A 13062-nucleotide genomic window follows, 5' to 3' on the forward strand; every position below is an offset into this window, starting at 1 on the left:
GTGAGTCCTCTCCATGGTCGCTGATCAATACTCTTGAAGAAATGGAATTGGTTGTTGTTTTTCCCCTTTTCTTTCCCTGATGAGGTAACCACTTCACTTCATTCTATTTCTGCAAAGACTTTTGAAGTGCTGTGTGAACGTTGCGACATGCACGATGGATAAAACCGTACAGTGAACTGCGTGACTCACGGCAAAGAATACCGTATCTAATAACCACAGAGAAAATACCGGTTCACTGTCTGAATGAACACACGCAGATCACACGTGATATCGTCCTTGAACTGGATAGTTAATTCAGGGGGGGGGGGGGGGGGGGACGGACGACTTTGAGAGAAGTCAAGAATACATTTGAATGCAACACACCGTCTCCATGCAGCAGTTTGTTGAACTAATCCCAGTGGAGCACAGAAAGACACATCTACTGTAAGGCGCGTTATCCACACATCTTGGCGGATATTGGGGGATTACTACATTGTTTTTGTCATATTAATGTGCTGCAGGAGTTGTGCCCCACTCTCCCGGCTCTGAAGTGCCCTCCCATGTGGATTCCTGTGCCACGATGACACAGGTTTTTGCATCTCTCCGGGGGCCGCTGCAGCTCGGGCTCTATCAGCATGACTGATCTCATTTATCCCCGTCGCATCCAAAGAGGCCCGCGGTGCAGGGAAGGGAGCTCCAGTCATTGACAGCAGTGTCGGTGCGAAAGCACAGATCATTGAGGTGTGCAGCGTGGCAGCCGGGAACTCGCAGGCCTCTGTGTGCACATCTCTGGGGTGCAGGAGATGTATGGCGCTTCATAACGGGATAAACACACAGATCACGAGCCTCCGCTGCACTGCACTGCATTGGATGCAAAATTAGTCTATCAGTTATTCTCTAGCTGAGGTGACAACTAGAGCCCGACCAACATGTCGGTTGGCTGATTGGAGTCTTTAAATGTGCATTTAGGTTTATATTTTATGTAGGATAAATGTTTGTTATAAGTTCCATGTATTTGGTTGTATTTGTGTTCTCAATTTATAGTTATTTATGATGAATTTGATGCTTGAACTTAAATATCAAGCCTCAATTACATGTCTTTGTCATAAAGGTTTGATAACGACATCTGAGGAATCATTGACAGATTTAAAAATATATACGTATATCGGCCGATGTATCGATCTCGGGAATCTTGTACTCCCGAATATCGATATCGGCCTCCAAAAATCCATATCGGTCGGGGCTCTAGTGACCACCACACAGCAATACACTGCTGCAACGGATGTGACTTTACTCTGGATAACAAAATGTTCGTAAGTTGTCTTGTCTTGTAAATGTTATGATGATCTTGAATTTCTAAATCCTCAAGAGGTGTTTTGCTGAACTGCGAAGTCGGAAATGAGACAAGGAGTCTGAAAATGTATCAGCTCACGAAAACAAGCGCGCGTCTGCAGCGGAGGAAAAATGAACAAGGACGTTTGTTTTGTATGCTGTTAATGTCTGCACGGACAGGAGGAGCTCATTCTGCAAATGTGCGCGAAAGCTCATTATCTCATGACACCCATCTCTGCAGCTCCGCTCACATTTTCTTCCTTTTTTTATGCCTGTAATTGATTTCTTCTTTAATTTATTAATATGGCCTATGGAGTGCCTGGAGCACATCGCCGGTTATCTGGGGCCCACCAGGACCCTGATCTCCGCCGATGAGCTGCATTAATAAGAGTGTTCAAGTAACATATTGATTACAGAATCGATGTCTGTTTCTCTGCACCGTGCTCGAATGATTACTATAAAATGGAGGAGCATTAAGCAATGGGACGCGTCCCCCCTTTCAATCACTTTGTTTCAATCTAAATTTCAATAGGCTCTTTTTTTGATTGATCGCTTGTAAGTCTTTTTCAACCCAGCCTTTGACAAGAAGAAGGAATTCAGATAAATGTATCACTAGATAACTGTTTTTCTGCCAACTGAAGGTTTTTAATGATAAAGCTCACGTTATTCTTCCCTCCTAAATGAGCCTAGGACTTGAAGGAATTTTTGCAAGATGGTTTCCAGGTCACATGGAATTATTTTCAGCCTGCAGGCAGCTTCAGTATATGGATGTGAGCTTCTGCAGGTAATTCAGAGGGAAGTGATAGTTTCGTACATTCACTGCAGATGTGCACTCAGGAAGTCGAGCCAACAAGAGGCCGTACAGGAAACCCTGCACATCTCCACTTCCATCAGCGTCACAAGAGGAGCTGGTAATACGGTTTGTGTCTTTCCCAGCAACATTTTGCACAAATAAAGAAAAACAATCTGAGGCATCTGAAGGAATCCATATTATAAATCACTGGGTCCAATATATCTCATGATTCACACTATATGTCATTTCCATTTCTTTGCCATTATGTAAAAAAACAAAAAAGAACAACCCACATGCTTTCAATCTGTGAGTTTACCCAGAAACCACTCTCTGCAAACATTTCCATTTTTATACATGGATAATAATGGACATGCTTTTCATGCATGTTTCTCCACAAGATATAGGTCCAGTGTATCTGAGACGAGAAGTCACGTCTACATCGTGAGCTTTGGCATTAACTCGTTGCCTTTTCTTTTCTATTTGTAAGTAATTTCTCCACACAGCAATGAGAAAAGCTCACCAAAACATTGATAGGTATATCTACATTATATGCGCTTCTCTGTATGTTACACTATGTCTGTATAAAGAATAAGCAAACACTCATTAGCACACTTTCTCGTCCCTAGGGATTGTTCTCCTGCGAGTATGCATTTGGCAACGCGAGAGACAACAGCTCTTAGATTTATTAATAACAGCTCAGTGAAAATCAGCCAACAAAACACTCTCTTTATTGTTTTTGCATTTTGAACAATAAATATGACAAAAGAAGTATGTAATGGATGATCCAAACACATGGAAACCTGTATACACACACACTGGTAGATCGGCGGACCACATCGGTACACATCACTAGGCTTTATCACTGCTCTGCTTCAACACCCTCAGCGGGTCAGTTTGAGCGCCGTGGGATGAACGTTGCAGATGTCGAACCAGTGCCGATGCACCTCCTTGTGTGGCAGCAGGCCATTTCGCGGCAGGGAGGGCCGGCGCCAGCGATCGCGGCTGCCCACCACCTGCCAGAAGCGCGCGCCCTTCAGCAGAAAGACAGCATTGTGGGTGTAGGAGAAGTAGGCAGCGTCGATGTTGCCATCTGGATGGTCTCCGCTCGCCACCGCCGGGAAAACGTCTCTGATGTTTTTGGGGAAGCCTCTCGCCAAGCTGTTGGCCTCGACGTCGAAGGCGTACACCTGTTTGAACAGATAATTGTTTGCCATCTTGGACGGTAATTCAATTACAAATACAAGAACAAATCACAGAGGAGGTGTGCTGAGTTTGTCCGCGTGAGCGCGTTCCCTCGCAGTGCTGAGAAACAATAAATTAGCCCGGGCTTTAGTCGCATCAAGACTCTGGTGATTGTATGTCCTTGTTCTACAGACTTGTATTGTTAGATTATAAATCACATAAGGAAAAAGTAGTTGTGATGACACGACAGATTCAAATTTTAGAGGGGCCCCAGGGGAAAAAGTAACTCTTGGCCCCCCCATTGAGCCTCCCCACCAGGACACATACACAATGCCCTCTGAGCATCACATATGTACTGTGCTGCCTCCTCGTCCCTGCTGAAAAGGAAATGATTAGTGGCAAGAAAACACAGCAGGACCTGACTTAGATGATGTTCCCTGACAAATTTTGCAGTTTCCTGGGAGCTTTTGCAGTGCCATGAGCATCTCTGACAGGCAGCTGCCTATACTTTGCCCGCTAGCCAGCCGTCACCTCACTGGGTTTCTCTCACACGATCCACGAGTCTGGTGTAGATTCCGACCCAACTCCTCCAATAGTCCCTCTGCGCTCTTTTCTATTTGTCAGAGAGGAGATAAAGCGTGTCGTTCTTACGAGGGTGTTCTTGAAGAAGTAGATGTGGGAGTCCCTCCTGTCATAAAAGGCTGTGTCAATGGGACTGGACACGCCGGGGAAACCTTTGGAGATTAACCGTGGATAGCGGCGACCTTCCGGGTCCTGTCTGAATACCACGTCATTCTCACCGTCGTACCTCCAGAACTGAGTACCTGCACAAAACGACAACTCAGTATCTCTTTGAAGAAAATAAGAAGACAAGTATAATATCTAAAACATGTTGTATAGTGTAAGAGCACCTTTGAAGAAGTAAACAGCATCTCTCCTTCTGGACCACACGTGCACATGCGCGTCCACTCCGTCCACGGGAATCCCGCGCCAGCCGGCCTGCAGCGCGACGGGATCGCCGTAGCGCGTTCGGTTGTTCCTGTTCTCATACAGCCAGTACCAGCCGTCTCTCACGAAGTAGGTGTTGAAGCGGATGGCCACCTCCCCGTAGGGCGTCTTCTCCTTTCTGATCCAGTCAAACACTGTGTTGAACCGACCCTTACAGCCCCCTGGAGACGGAAAAGTGGGCTTTGGTGTCAGGTCTATGAAGTGTGTACTGAAGCCAATTTATCTCTGAACACGTGTGTGACTGTATCCACTAGATGGTGGTGTAACCACGTACCGTAGAGGTGCTGTACAGCCTTCCGGTCCATCCAGTCCATCTCAAAGCCAGACTCGTGTGGCAGGTAGCTGGGCTGCATTATGGATCCAGGTCTGTATATGTGGGGGAGACCCAGGACGTGGCCGATCTCATGAACCGCCACCTAACAGATGGCACATTAAAATGTGCTTAGAATGACGAGTGTCACCTGAACTTCAGATTACTGACGATCCCCATGTTCTTAGAGCTGCATGTGTGCTTACTTTGAGGAGGCTGATCCCACTGCCAGCATTGGGACCAGTGAAATGTTCATCGTCGTCGAAGTGTATATCGCCCAGGAACCAGGCGTGGGCGAATTCTTGACCGGTGCCATCAAACCGCTGATTGCATCCCAGGTGCCTTCCTGCGTGGGACAGAGAATTTTAAAAAGTTGCATCGTCTCCTTTGTTCATTTGAATGAAATTATGTCCACATGCAATATAGTGAAAAATATTTATTGAGTTATACTGCAGTTAAGAAATTCAAAACATTTATTGTACAAAATCAACACACATCCCGGCTCAATGCAAAACTTATGATGGGTATAACAGCTGAAATATGATGATTCTTGACAATAAAGTTGTTTATAAAAACAGTTTGTAAAATGTGAATGTGCCACTAAAGTAGTAAAATATATACTCTTTCAAATTCTAAAGGAAAATATGTCACTGTACTGTACCTGTACCAAAGCCCAGCCTGATGTCAACGTCCTCCAGCGGGGAGCGCGTGTCCTCCACAAACTCCAGCGGTGACACCTCGCTCCACATCCTGAAGGCCTGTCTGAAGATGAACCTCTGCTCCTCGACGCTCAGCTGGCTGCTGTAGCCTTCTCCTATGAGCCTCCACCTCAGCACTTTCTTCGAGAAGGCCATGTAGCCGGTCTCACCCACGTCCCTCTTGCGTCTCCGTTTGGACACGAGAGCGGCGAGGTGGCGTTTCCTGCGTCGCACTGCTTCGCTCTGACGCGCGCTGGCGCTGACATTCGCCACTTGACCGTCCACGGCGTCAGGGTGCGAGCTGTTCAGAGAGGTGTCGTTGAATAAGTTCAATTCGTCTGTGTAATTCATGCCAGTGTCATTCGGAATTCCCGTTAGGGCACTTTCTGTGTCGTTGAAACCGAATATGTCGTCTTCAGAGGAGTTTGCTGCACCAAAGGAAGCATCACTGACCACATCACTTGCCGTGCTGTTACTGCCAGTCTCATTAAAAGAGTCGCTGGTAGGGCTGCTTAAAATATCTGAGGCGGCTGCTGCCGGGGTGTTCAGGTCAATCTCCATGTCAGGGACCCCACACCTTGGTTTGTTCATCGCCAGCTTGGTGGCCTCATCAAACACCCCTGTGACGGGCAGGCCCGACACCTTCTGAAACTCTGTCAGTGCAGAAACAAACGCTTCGCTCTCGGTTTGTGTCGTGTGCTCATCTCGATCACCGTCTTTAGGAGTGTCCCGTGAACGAGGCACCGAGTTCCCCTCTCGGATCGTGGCTTGGAGTTCATCCACGAAGTCATCATTGAAATTCGTGTGTGGATCTTCAAACTGGATCTCCTCCCAGTTCACCGGCTTCATAAATCCATATCTAGAGAGATATACCTATAACCAGACATGAGTTAAGATTACATTTGGGTCCTGTAATGTATCGTGAGCTGTGTAATTTAATAGACGGGAAAGACTAGAAGACTGCAAGCAATTACCTCTGCTGTGTACGTGTCTGTTATGACCTCAGCTTGGTGAGAACTAAGGGCTTGAACGTCAGAATGATCCCGGTTGTGGAAAAGCTTCTCCGCATCAGCTGAGCCAATGCTCGTCCAAAAAAGCAAAATGATCAGCTGGGTAAAAGTCAGCATCGTGGCGTTAGTGCACTCCCGAGATTTAAATACAAGTGAGGTGATGGCAAGTGAGAGGCCAAGTGCTTTATAGGGGCAGATCCTGACTTTTTTTGCCACACCCATCTAAAGGTGCGACTCTCTGGAGATATCCCACTTTTCTCACCCTTGGGTGAAAAGTAAACCTGTCCCCTTGACTCGATTGTATGGATGTGTAATACACGCTCCATTGGTTTTAAATGGACGGTTGTTGACCTGTGGAAAGGAGTGAAAACCTTTGCTTTCATGTGGACAATTACAGTGATTTAGGACAACAAAAAACACACACACACACACACACACACACACACACTTCAAGTGTGTTAAAGTGAATAACCACCATATACAAACCGTCCGTATCTTCACACTGACCAAAGTTTATTTAAAAAAACATAAACACTGACTTGACAAAGCATAAATAGAATTATAATTATATTCACTTACATTTCTGTGGCTTCTATGGCACAACACCACACTTTTTGTTCAAGGTGAATTATACTGTACATTCATAACTGGTAAGATCAGCGGGTAATGTACAACAGACGGATGATAGAACATATACATAATGCAGAATATACAGAGAGAGTTGATGGCATTAATAGTGATGGGCGGGAGGTTACTGTAGAGCTTGGGCTATCGCTGCTGCCAGGTGTTCAGCTGTTGGCTTTTCTGCAGTGCAGCTGACACACAGGCCTTCCGCTGTCATCGCGTCTTGTGTCGTAGGCCCTATGGCTGCAAACTGGACACACAGACAATTTTAAATGACAGTCAGAGGCACTGAAGATCTATTCATTGCTGTAGATTCATTCAGTTTTTATTTTTATTTGGGTGAATATGAGGGGGCTATACCTTTATTTGAGTCAGGTGGTCACCTGACAGCCTCCGTACCACTTCTAGGCAAAACTTCACTCCTGACGGACTGAAGAAAGCGATGCTGACCGGAGTGCCCTGTCAATGCACGAACAAATTAGCATTTTTTAAAATGAAATGCATTCTTAAAAATGTGGTCGGAGTTTTTGTACCTGCTCTGTGAAATAGTTCTTCAGATTTTTCTCCAGATCTGGATGTTCAGCCGTTTGATAGACAGTCAGCGTCTCGAGGGGCACTCCTGAGAAACAAAGGAAATCGATCCCCGCAGTGATAAAGGTAGCACAATTACTATTTTATAATTAGTGTAACCCCAGTGGGACTTTTACCACCTTGAGTTTCAAACGTGAGGCACAACAGAGGGGGGGAAATGCTCACCATTTTCCCTCAGAGCCGTAGGCAAGACCTCTCTTTTGATTGAGCCACAGGGGAAAAAAAGAGGTAGAATATTTGTGTCCTCCCCTATGATGAGAATTAATTAAAAGGTCAAATTAGTTACGAGAACAATCACACATTTGCAATTAAAGTGAACTGTGAAGGTAACATCATAACATACGTTCAATGATAACGCGTGATAAGACCTCTGCTGTCCCCGTGTCCTCGCCCAAAGGGTTCAGACCCAGATTTCGTACTGCGGATAAAACACAGAAAAAGGATTAATAAGATGTGTATAACATCTAAATATTATTTTAGATAATAAAATTCTAAAAGACTGGCAACAAAGACGTCAAACTGCTGACGTTCACCATGAACAAAGAAGGTAAAACACATGTAAGGAAGGTGCTGCACCTGCGTCACAGCAAACTGTCACTTGTGTACAACCTATTTCTAAATGACTGAGGGTCATAACATCACTTGACACCTCCCCGCGAGCACCAGGTGCCTGCCACACTCTGACACAATTAGCATTAACACATCGAAAGTTTACAAGAAGCACTATGCACAAAGATGGACAAGTAGAAAAAAAAAATATATATATATATTTTTAATTTTTTTTTTGAAGACAGTTTTCACGTGAGATTTAACTCACCTAATGCACCGGTTGCCTTCCCAACCACGTAGATGGACTTGTTGTTCCATTTATCTTTCACAGAGCTGTTCCACTCTAAAGTAAAGAGTTAGGAAAAAGTTGACATTGCATTAAACTATTTCAAATCTCAGTTAGCAGTACAGAAACATAATGAACATAATCAAAAGCCATTTATCCAGATACATGCTTTCAGGGGATTAAGATGTTTATGCCAATGAGGAAAAGTTATATATATATATATATATAGTTCTCCTTAACGCCTCACCCTCCCGTCTTTCTTCTGCTTCCAGGCACATCTTCACAGCCTCCACCGCTCTTGGACTGGTAAATACTAGACCTTTGTGTTTTTCTGGTTGGAACAGCTGAAAAAAATAAAGACACCTGACGATGAGCTGAGAACGGTGACATGTGAGAACATGAACCACAAAGAAAATATTCTCTCTCTTTTTATGCCGTCACAATAATGTCTGTTACCTTATCCGACAAGGTGTTCAATGAGACAAATTTGAAAGACAGCACGGGGATCAGGGTGGCTTTGTGACCGTGTGACACCAGCTCCTGTTAGGGATCGAAATGATGAAGAGTCGAGATGTGCAGTCAAATGCAAAGACAACAGTTTAGCAGAATACCATTAGATACAGGTTCATATGGAGAACAATTGCCTATACCTTGATGTAAGGATCGGGTCCAGACTCTCCATCTCTCGGCTCTTTGAGAAGCAGCACATGCATCTTTACACGGACCTTCAAAAACAGAGGCGTGGGGAAGAAGAGTGCAAAGCAGGAATATTAATACTGCAGCCAGAAACTCTTGAACTGCAATAACACTGAAGGGGGTGGGGAGTGAGGGGCACAGCAAGCTAAGCTACACCCTGAATACTGGCATGTGCATGCTGCTGATAACAGTGGTGTTGAGTCACGATTACTGCACAGTGTACAGCAAGGGAAACAAAAAGCAACAAAGCCTCACTTTCCAGTTGAACCCATTAAACGTGCAGCTTAAACGAAGGCTACGTCATCTCGCGTGTTGTTGTTTACATTAGCAAGACAGGCTCAAGACAGTTTGGCTCAAGAGGCCGCCCCCGTGATGGCGCCTGCGGGTCACACCTGGCGAGAATTGTCAATCTTTCTCGTGTGGTACAATGATATTCGCTACACAAGAAGGTAAAAAAAAGTCAAAATATTACACAAAATGCATTTACCTTGAGTTGTCCGCACAGCTGGTCGCATTACGACGTCAGCCACGGTCAAGAAGGGGACACGTATAACCGGATGTTGGACTAACCTCCCTAAAAAAAAACAAATGTATGCAAAAAACATTATAAATTAAATAATATCACATAAGTAATTATGATAGTGGTGAAATAGAATATTGAAACCAGTGAAATAGCAGTTTAGATGTAGTTGAAAAAAAACTACCACCCCCCCTTTTCTAAAATGGCTTGTTCCATTTTACCAACGGGTGACGGGACGACATTGCGGCTCTGACGGTAGCGGCGACAGGCGGCAAGCCGTGTACACTTCGGAGCTAGAGCCGTAATGGCGGCCGCGCCGCGATCTCCCTGCGCGCTGACGAACTACTACATATCGCCCCGCCCCCTCGGTCGACACGCGTGTTACCTGTTTGCAGCATGGCTTCTTCGGCTAAGAGGAGAGCGGTGGGTCTGGCTGAAAACCCAGAGGAAAGCGACCACAGCTCCGATGAGAACCCGGAGGGGGACGACGATTCCGGGGAGGAGGACAGCGAGGCGTCCGAGGAAGAGGTCCACGAGGTAAATCGAGAACCGGAATATGCGTATGATTGTTGGCCTTGCTAGCTAGCTAGCTACCTAGCTAGCTAACCCAGCTGTCGACACGAGCAGTAGTTGCTGTCACGCAGGTTTTAAAATAAGTATATTTGATGAAGTGGGATATCAAATAACGCCGGTATCTGAATGTAACTTTAATTTATTTAATGACAATTTGACCACAATAATTCATTTAAAACGTGTCACACGAATACACGAATCAGCTGCTCTGTTGTTATACCGACTAAAGTTCTCGCAATGCATTGTTGTTAACCCACACAAGCATGTTACTGCTGCAGGTAACTTCTCTCTGCTTTGCTGCTGTTGCTTTCTTTTTATTCAGGAGGTCATGGTGGACTTCGAAGCTCACACCATTTCACACGGAGACTTCAACGGCATCAAGAAGCTGTTGCAACAGGTTTGGGACAATGTGTACACACAGCGAGCACTTTATTAGGAACACCATACCATTGGGTAGGCTAGGGCCTCTCTTTGCTCCCAGAACAGCCTCAATTATTTTTGGCAAGGATTTTGGAAGCATCCATGTTGACATGGTTGTATAATATAATTTCTGGCGCTTTATCACAATGGAAGAAGCCACAAGATGATACATTTAAAAATTGTAGGCCAAAGGGATGCACAAATTCTGCAATAACACTCAGCATGTGGCATCCAAAGTGTGCCAAGAAAGGATTCTAGTCTGTCACCAACATTGGAGTCACTCTGGTCACATTTTTTATCCCTTATCTCTTTATTCTGATGTTTGATGTAAATCTTAACTGAAGCTCCTTGCGTGTATGTGCTGTATTTTATGTGTTGCACTGCTGCCCCATGATTGGCTGATTGGATAATTGCGGCGTGAAGGTTTTCCTAATGAAGTGCTTGGTTATGTTAAGGTATCTTGTTCATATGTTGTGTGTTGGGAGCGAAGCATGTCTTCACTGTTGTCCCTTCTGCCGTGTTTGGACACAGCTCTTCCTGAAGGCCCATGTAAATACATCAGAGATGACGGACATCATCATTCAACAGAATCACATCGGAAGTGTCGTCAAGGTGAGTTTCTCCGCAGTCGAGTCTCATCTCAGATTTAACAGGGGATGTTTTCAGCGATAACAAGTTTTCCCCCCGTTTCCCTCACTTTGCTCCAGCAAGCTGACGTACCAGAGGACAGTGATGACGAGGACCCGGATGAAGTGTTTGGTTTCATCTCCATGCTCAACCTAACAGAGAGAAAGGTAACGCAGCCTTACAGACTAATTTTTCTATCATTAGCTGTGGTCATTTATTTAGTAAAGGTTCACTTTTTTTTTGTGTGTTTGGCTGATGGCAGGATGTGCAGTGTGTGGAGGAGCTGAAGGACCTGATCGTGGGCCAGTGTGACAAGACATCCACCCACAGCGCGACAGAACAGCTAGAGCAGATCCTCGGCGACACTAGCAAGCCCGTGGGGCTACTGCTGAGCGAGCGCTTCATCAATGTGCCCCCACAGATCGCCCTCCCACTGCACAAACAGCTCCAGTAAGTTCAGATCTCCCTCTTGGATCTACTCCCAATCATCTTAACCCTTTAAAAACAGCTAAAGAAATCTTATAAACAGAAATACAGATTATTAGATTGTGGTATGATGAGACATGATCAGGATGGCATTTGAGAGAAAACAGACAATTCCACCAGCAGGCAAAACTGTGTTCATCCATTTGTTTTCATCGCATCCTGGATGTGTCACTATTAATTTGGACAATCGGTGTGAACTGCATTTGCCTCTGTAATTAGTTTGAACTCATTGAAATAGAAACTTCACCTTACAGTGCTGTGTAAAAGAAAAGTCAACTTTGAAGATGGGTTCATTTCCTTTATGAATGTGTTTAAATTTGGAATATCGCTGGTGAGATTCTAATAGCAGAAGTAGCATCTCCTGTTCTGAATACAATAAGAAAATGTCATTGTCTTTTGAAACTGTACTGTGCAGGAATGTAAACTGATTAATATACTTTGTCCTCCAGGGAAGAAATAGCCGAGGCTCAGAGGACGAATAAGCCTAACGGGAGGTGTCACTATTGTCTGATGATCAGCAAGACCTACAAAGAGGCAAAGAGCATCCCAGACAGAGGAGCAGGTCCCAAATTCATGTTTGTCAATGCAGAGGAGGAATTCTTCTTTGAGGTAGAGTCAAGTAAAGGCAGAGAATGCTGTTCTTTACTAATTGATTTTATTTTTAACATATTTATACCTCCAATGTACAAAGAATTGATGATTTAAGTGTTGTCTCTTCTCCTTGCAGCAAGCCATCATGAAGTTCCACTACTCGGTCCAGGAGGAGGCGGACTCCGGTTTGAGCGGCAGGTGGTCGTTTGACGACGTCCCCATGATGCCTTTCAGGACAGTGATGCTGATCCCAGCGGACCGGATGCCTGCCATCATGGACAAACTCAAAGAATACCTAACTGTGTGAACCTTACAATAAACCCGAGACAACCATGTATATATACACACTGAGGACTTTCAGGCCCATGGGAATGGTTCACTTCTCTTAAGAGACGTTTTTGGTACCATCAGCTACAGTAGTGCCACTATTGTAAACCTGACTGTTGGCACATGTTGTGCAGTTGGTTTCCTTTTTTCAGAAATTGTAGATATGTTTTTTACAAATTCATGTAAGAAACAATGCAAAAGGAAATCACCACATACCCTGCTAATATTGCAGAAATATAAAACTCATGAATATAAGTACAGCAGGTTTTTTTTCTACAGACATGAAAAGATTATGAACTATGACAAAGATCAGAAATATTTAACAGCTGAAATGAGTAACTTTGATTTTCAAGTCAAATTATTTAACAAATTTGTAACTGTTCTGGAATTTTTCCTTTAAACAATTTGACATGGTTGAATTTGCTGACATTAAATCCTATATACAATCATTTGTGGGGGG

The 13062-nt window shown here is 44.6% G+C and overlaps 3 protein-coding genes across 4 annotated transcripts; 1 reads left to right on the plus strand and 2 right to left on the minus strand.

Annotated features, from left to right (window-relative positions):
- Positions 1-2810: 2810 nt before the first annotated feature.
- mmp21 (matrix metallopeptidase 21) lies at positions 2811-6667 on the minus strand. The gene is made up of 7 exons (XM_035613176.2): positions 6277-6667; positions 5266-6175; positions 4811-4950; positions 4569-4710; positions 4198-4455; positions 3938-4110; positions 2811-3291 (listed from the first exon to the last, which is right to left on the minus strand). The coding sequence occupies exons 1-7, from the start codon at positions 6532-6534 to the stop codon at positions 2986-2988; spliced, it is 2187 nt and encodes a 728-aa protein (XP_035469069.1). The 5' UTR covers positions 6535-6667; the 3' UTR covers positions 2811-2985.
- Positions 6668-6804: 137 nt separating this feature from the next.
- Positions 6805-9624, minus strand: uros (uroporphyrinogen III synthase). 2 transcript variants are annotated; one of them, XM_035613179.1, is made up of 10 exons: positions 9546-9624; positions 9013-9087; positions 8819-8902; positions 8610-8706; positions 8345-8419; positions 7871-7945; positions 7693-7776; positions 7470-7555; positions 7297-7395; positions 6805-7186 (listed from the first exon to the last, which is right to left on the minus strand). In XM_035613179.1, exons 2-10 carry the CDS (start codon positions 9073-9075, stop codon positions 7064-7066), a joined length of 786 nt encoding a protein of 261 aa, XP_035469072.1. In that variant the 5' UTR covers positions 9076-9087; positions 9546-9624; the 3' UTR covers positions 6805-7063. The 2 variants fall into 2 exon arrangements, with proteins under 2 accessions (XP_035469072.1, XP_035469071.1); XM_035613178.1 differs by lacking the exon at positions 9546-9624 and having other exon boundaries at positions 9013-9174.
- Positions 9625-9907: 283 nt separating this feature from the next.
- On the plus strand, positions 9908-13051 carry LOC118287713 (BRCA2 and CDKN1A interacting protein). The gene is made up of 7 exons (XM_035613177.2): positions 9908-10115; positions 10474-10548; positions 11103-11183; positions 11279-11365; positions 11461-11648; positions 12134-12293; positions 12412-13051. The coding sequence occupies exons 1-7, from the start codon at positions 9975-9977 to the stop codon at positions 12580-12582; spliced, it is 903 nt and encodes a 300-aa protein (XP_035469070.1). The 5' UTR covers positions 9908-9974; the 3' UTR covers positions 12583-13051.
- The last annotated feature ends 11 nt before the right edge of the window (positions 13052-13062 follow it).

Source organism: Scophthalmus maximus, chromosome 16 (assembly GCF_022379125.1).
Source record: "Scophthalmus maximus strain ysfricsl-2021 chromosome 16, ASM2237912v1, whole genome shotgun sequence".
In the NCBI taxonomy this organism is placed as follows: Eukaryota; Metazoa; Chordata; class Actinopteri; order Pleuronectiformes; family Scophthalmidae; genus Scophthalmus; species Scophthalmus maximus.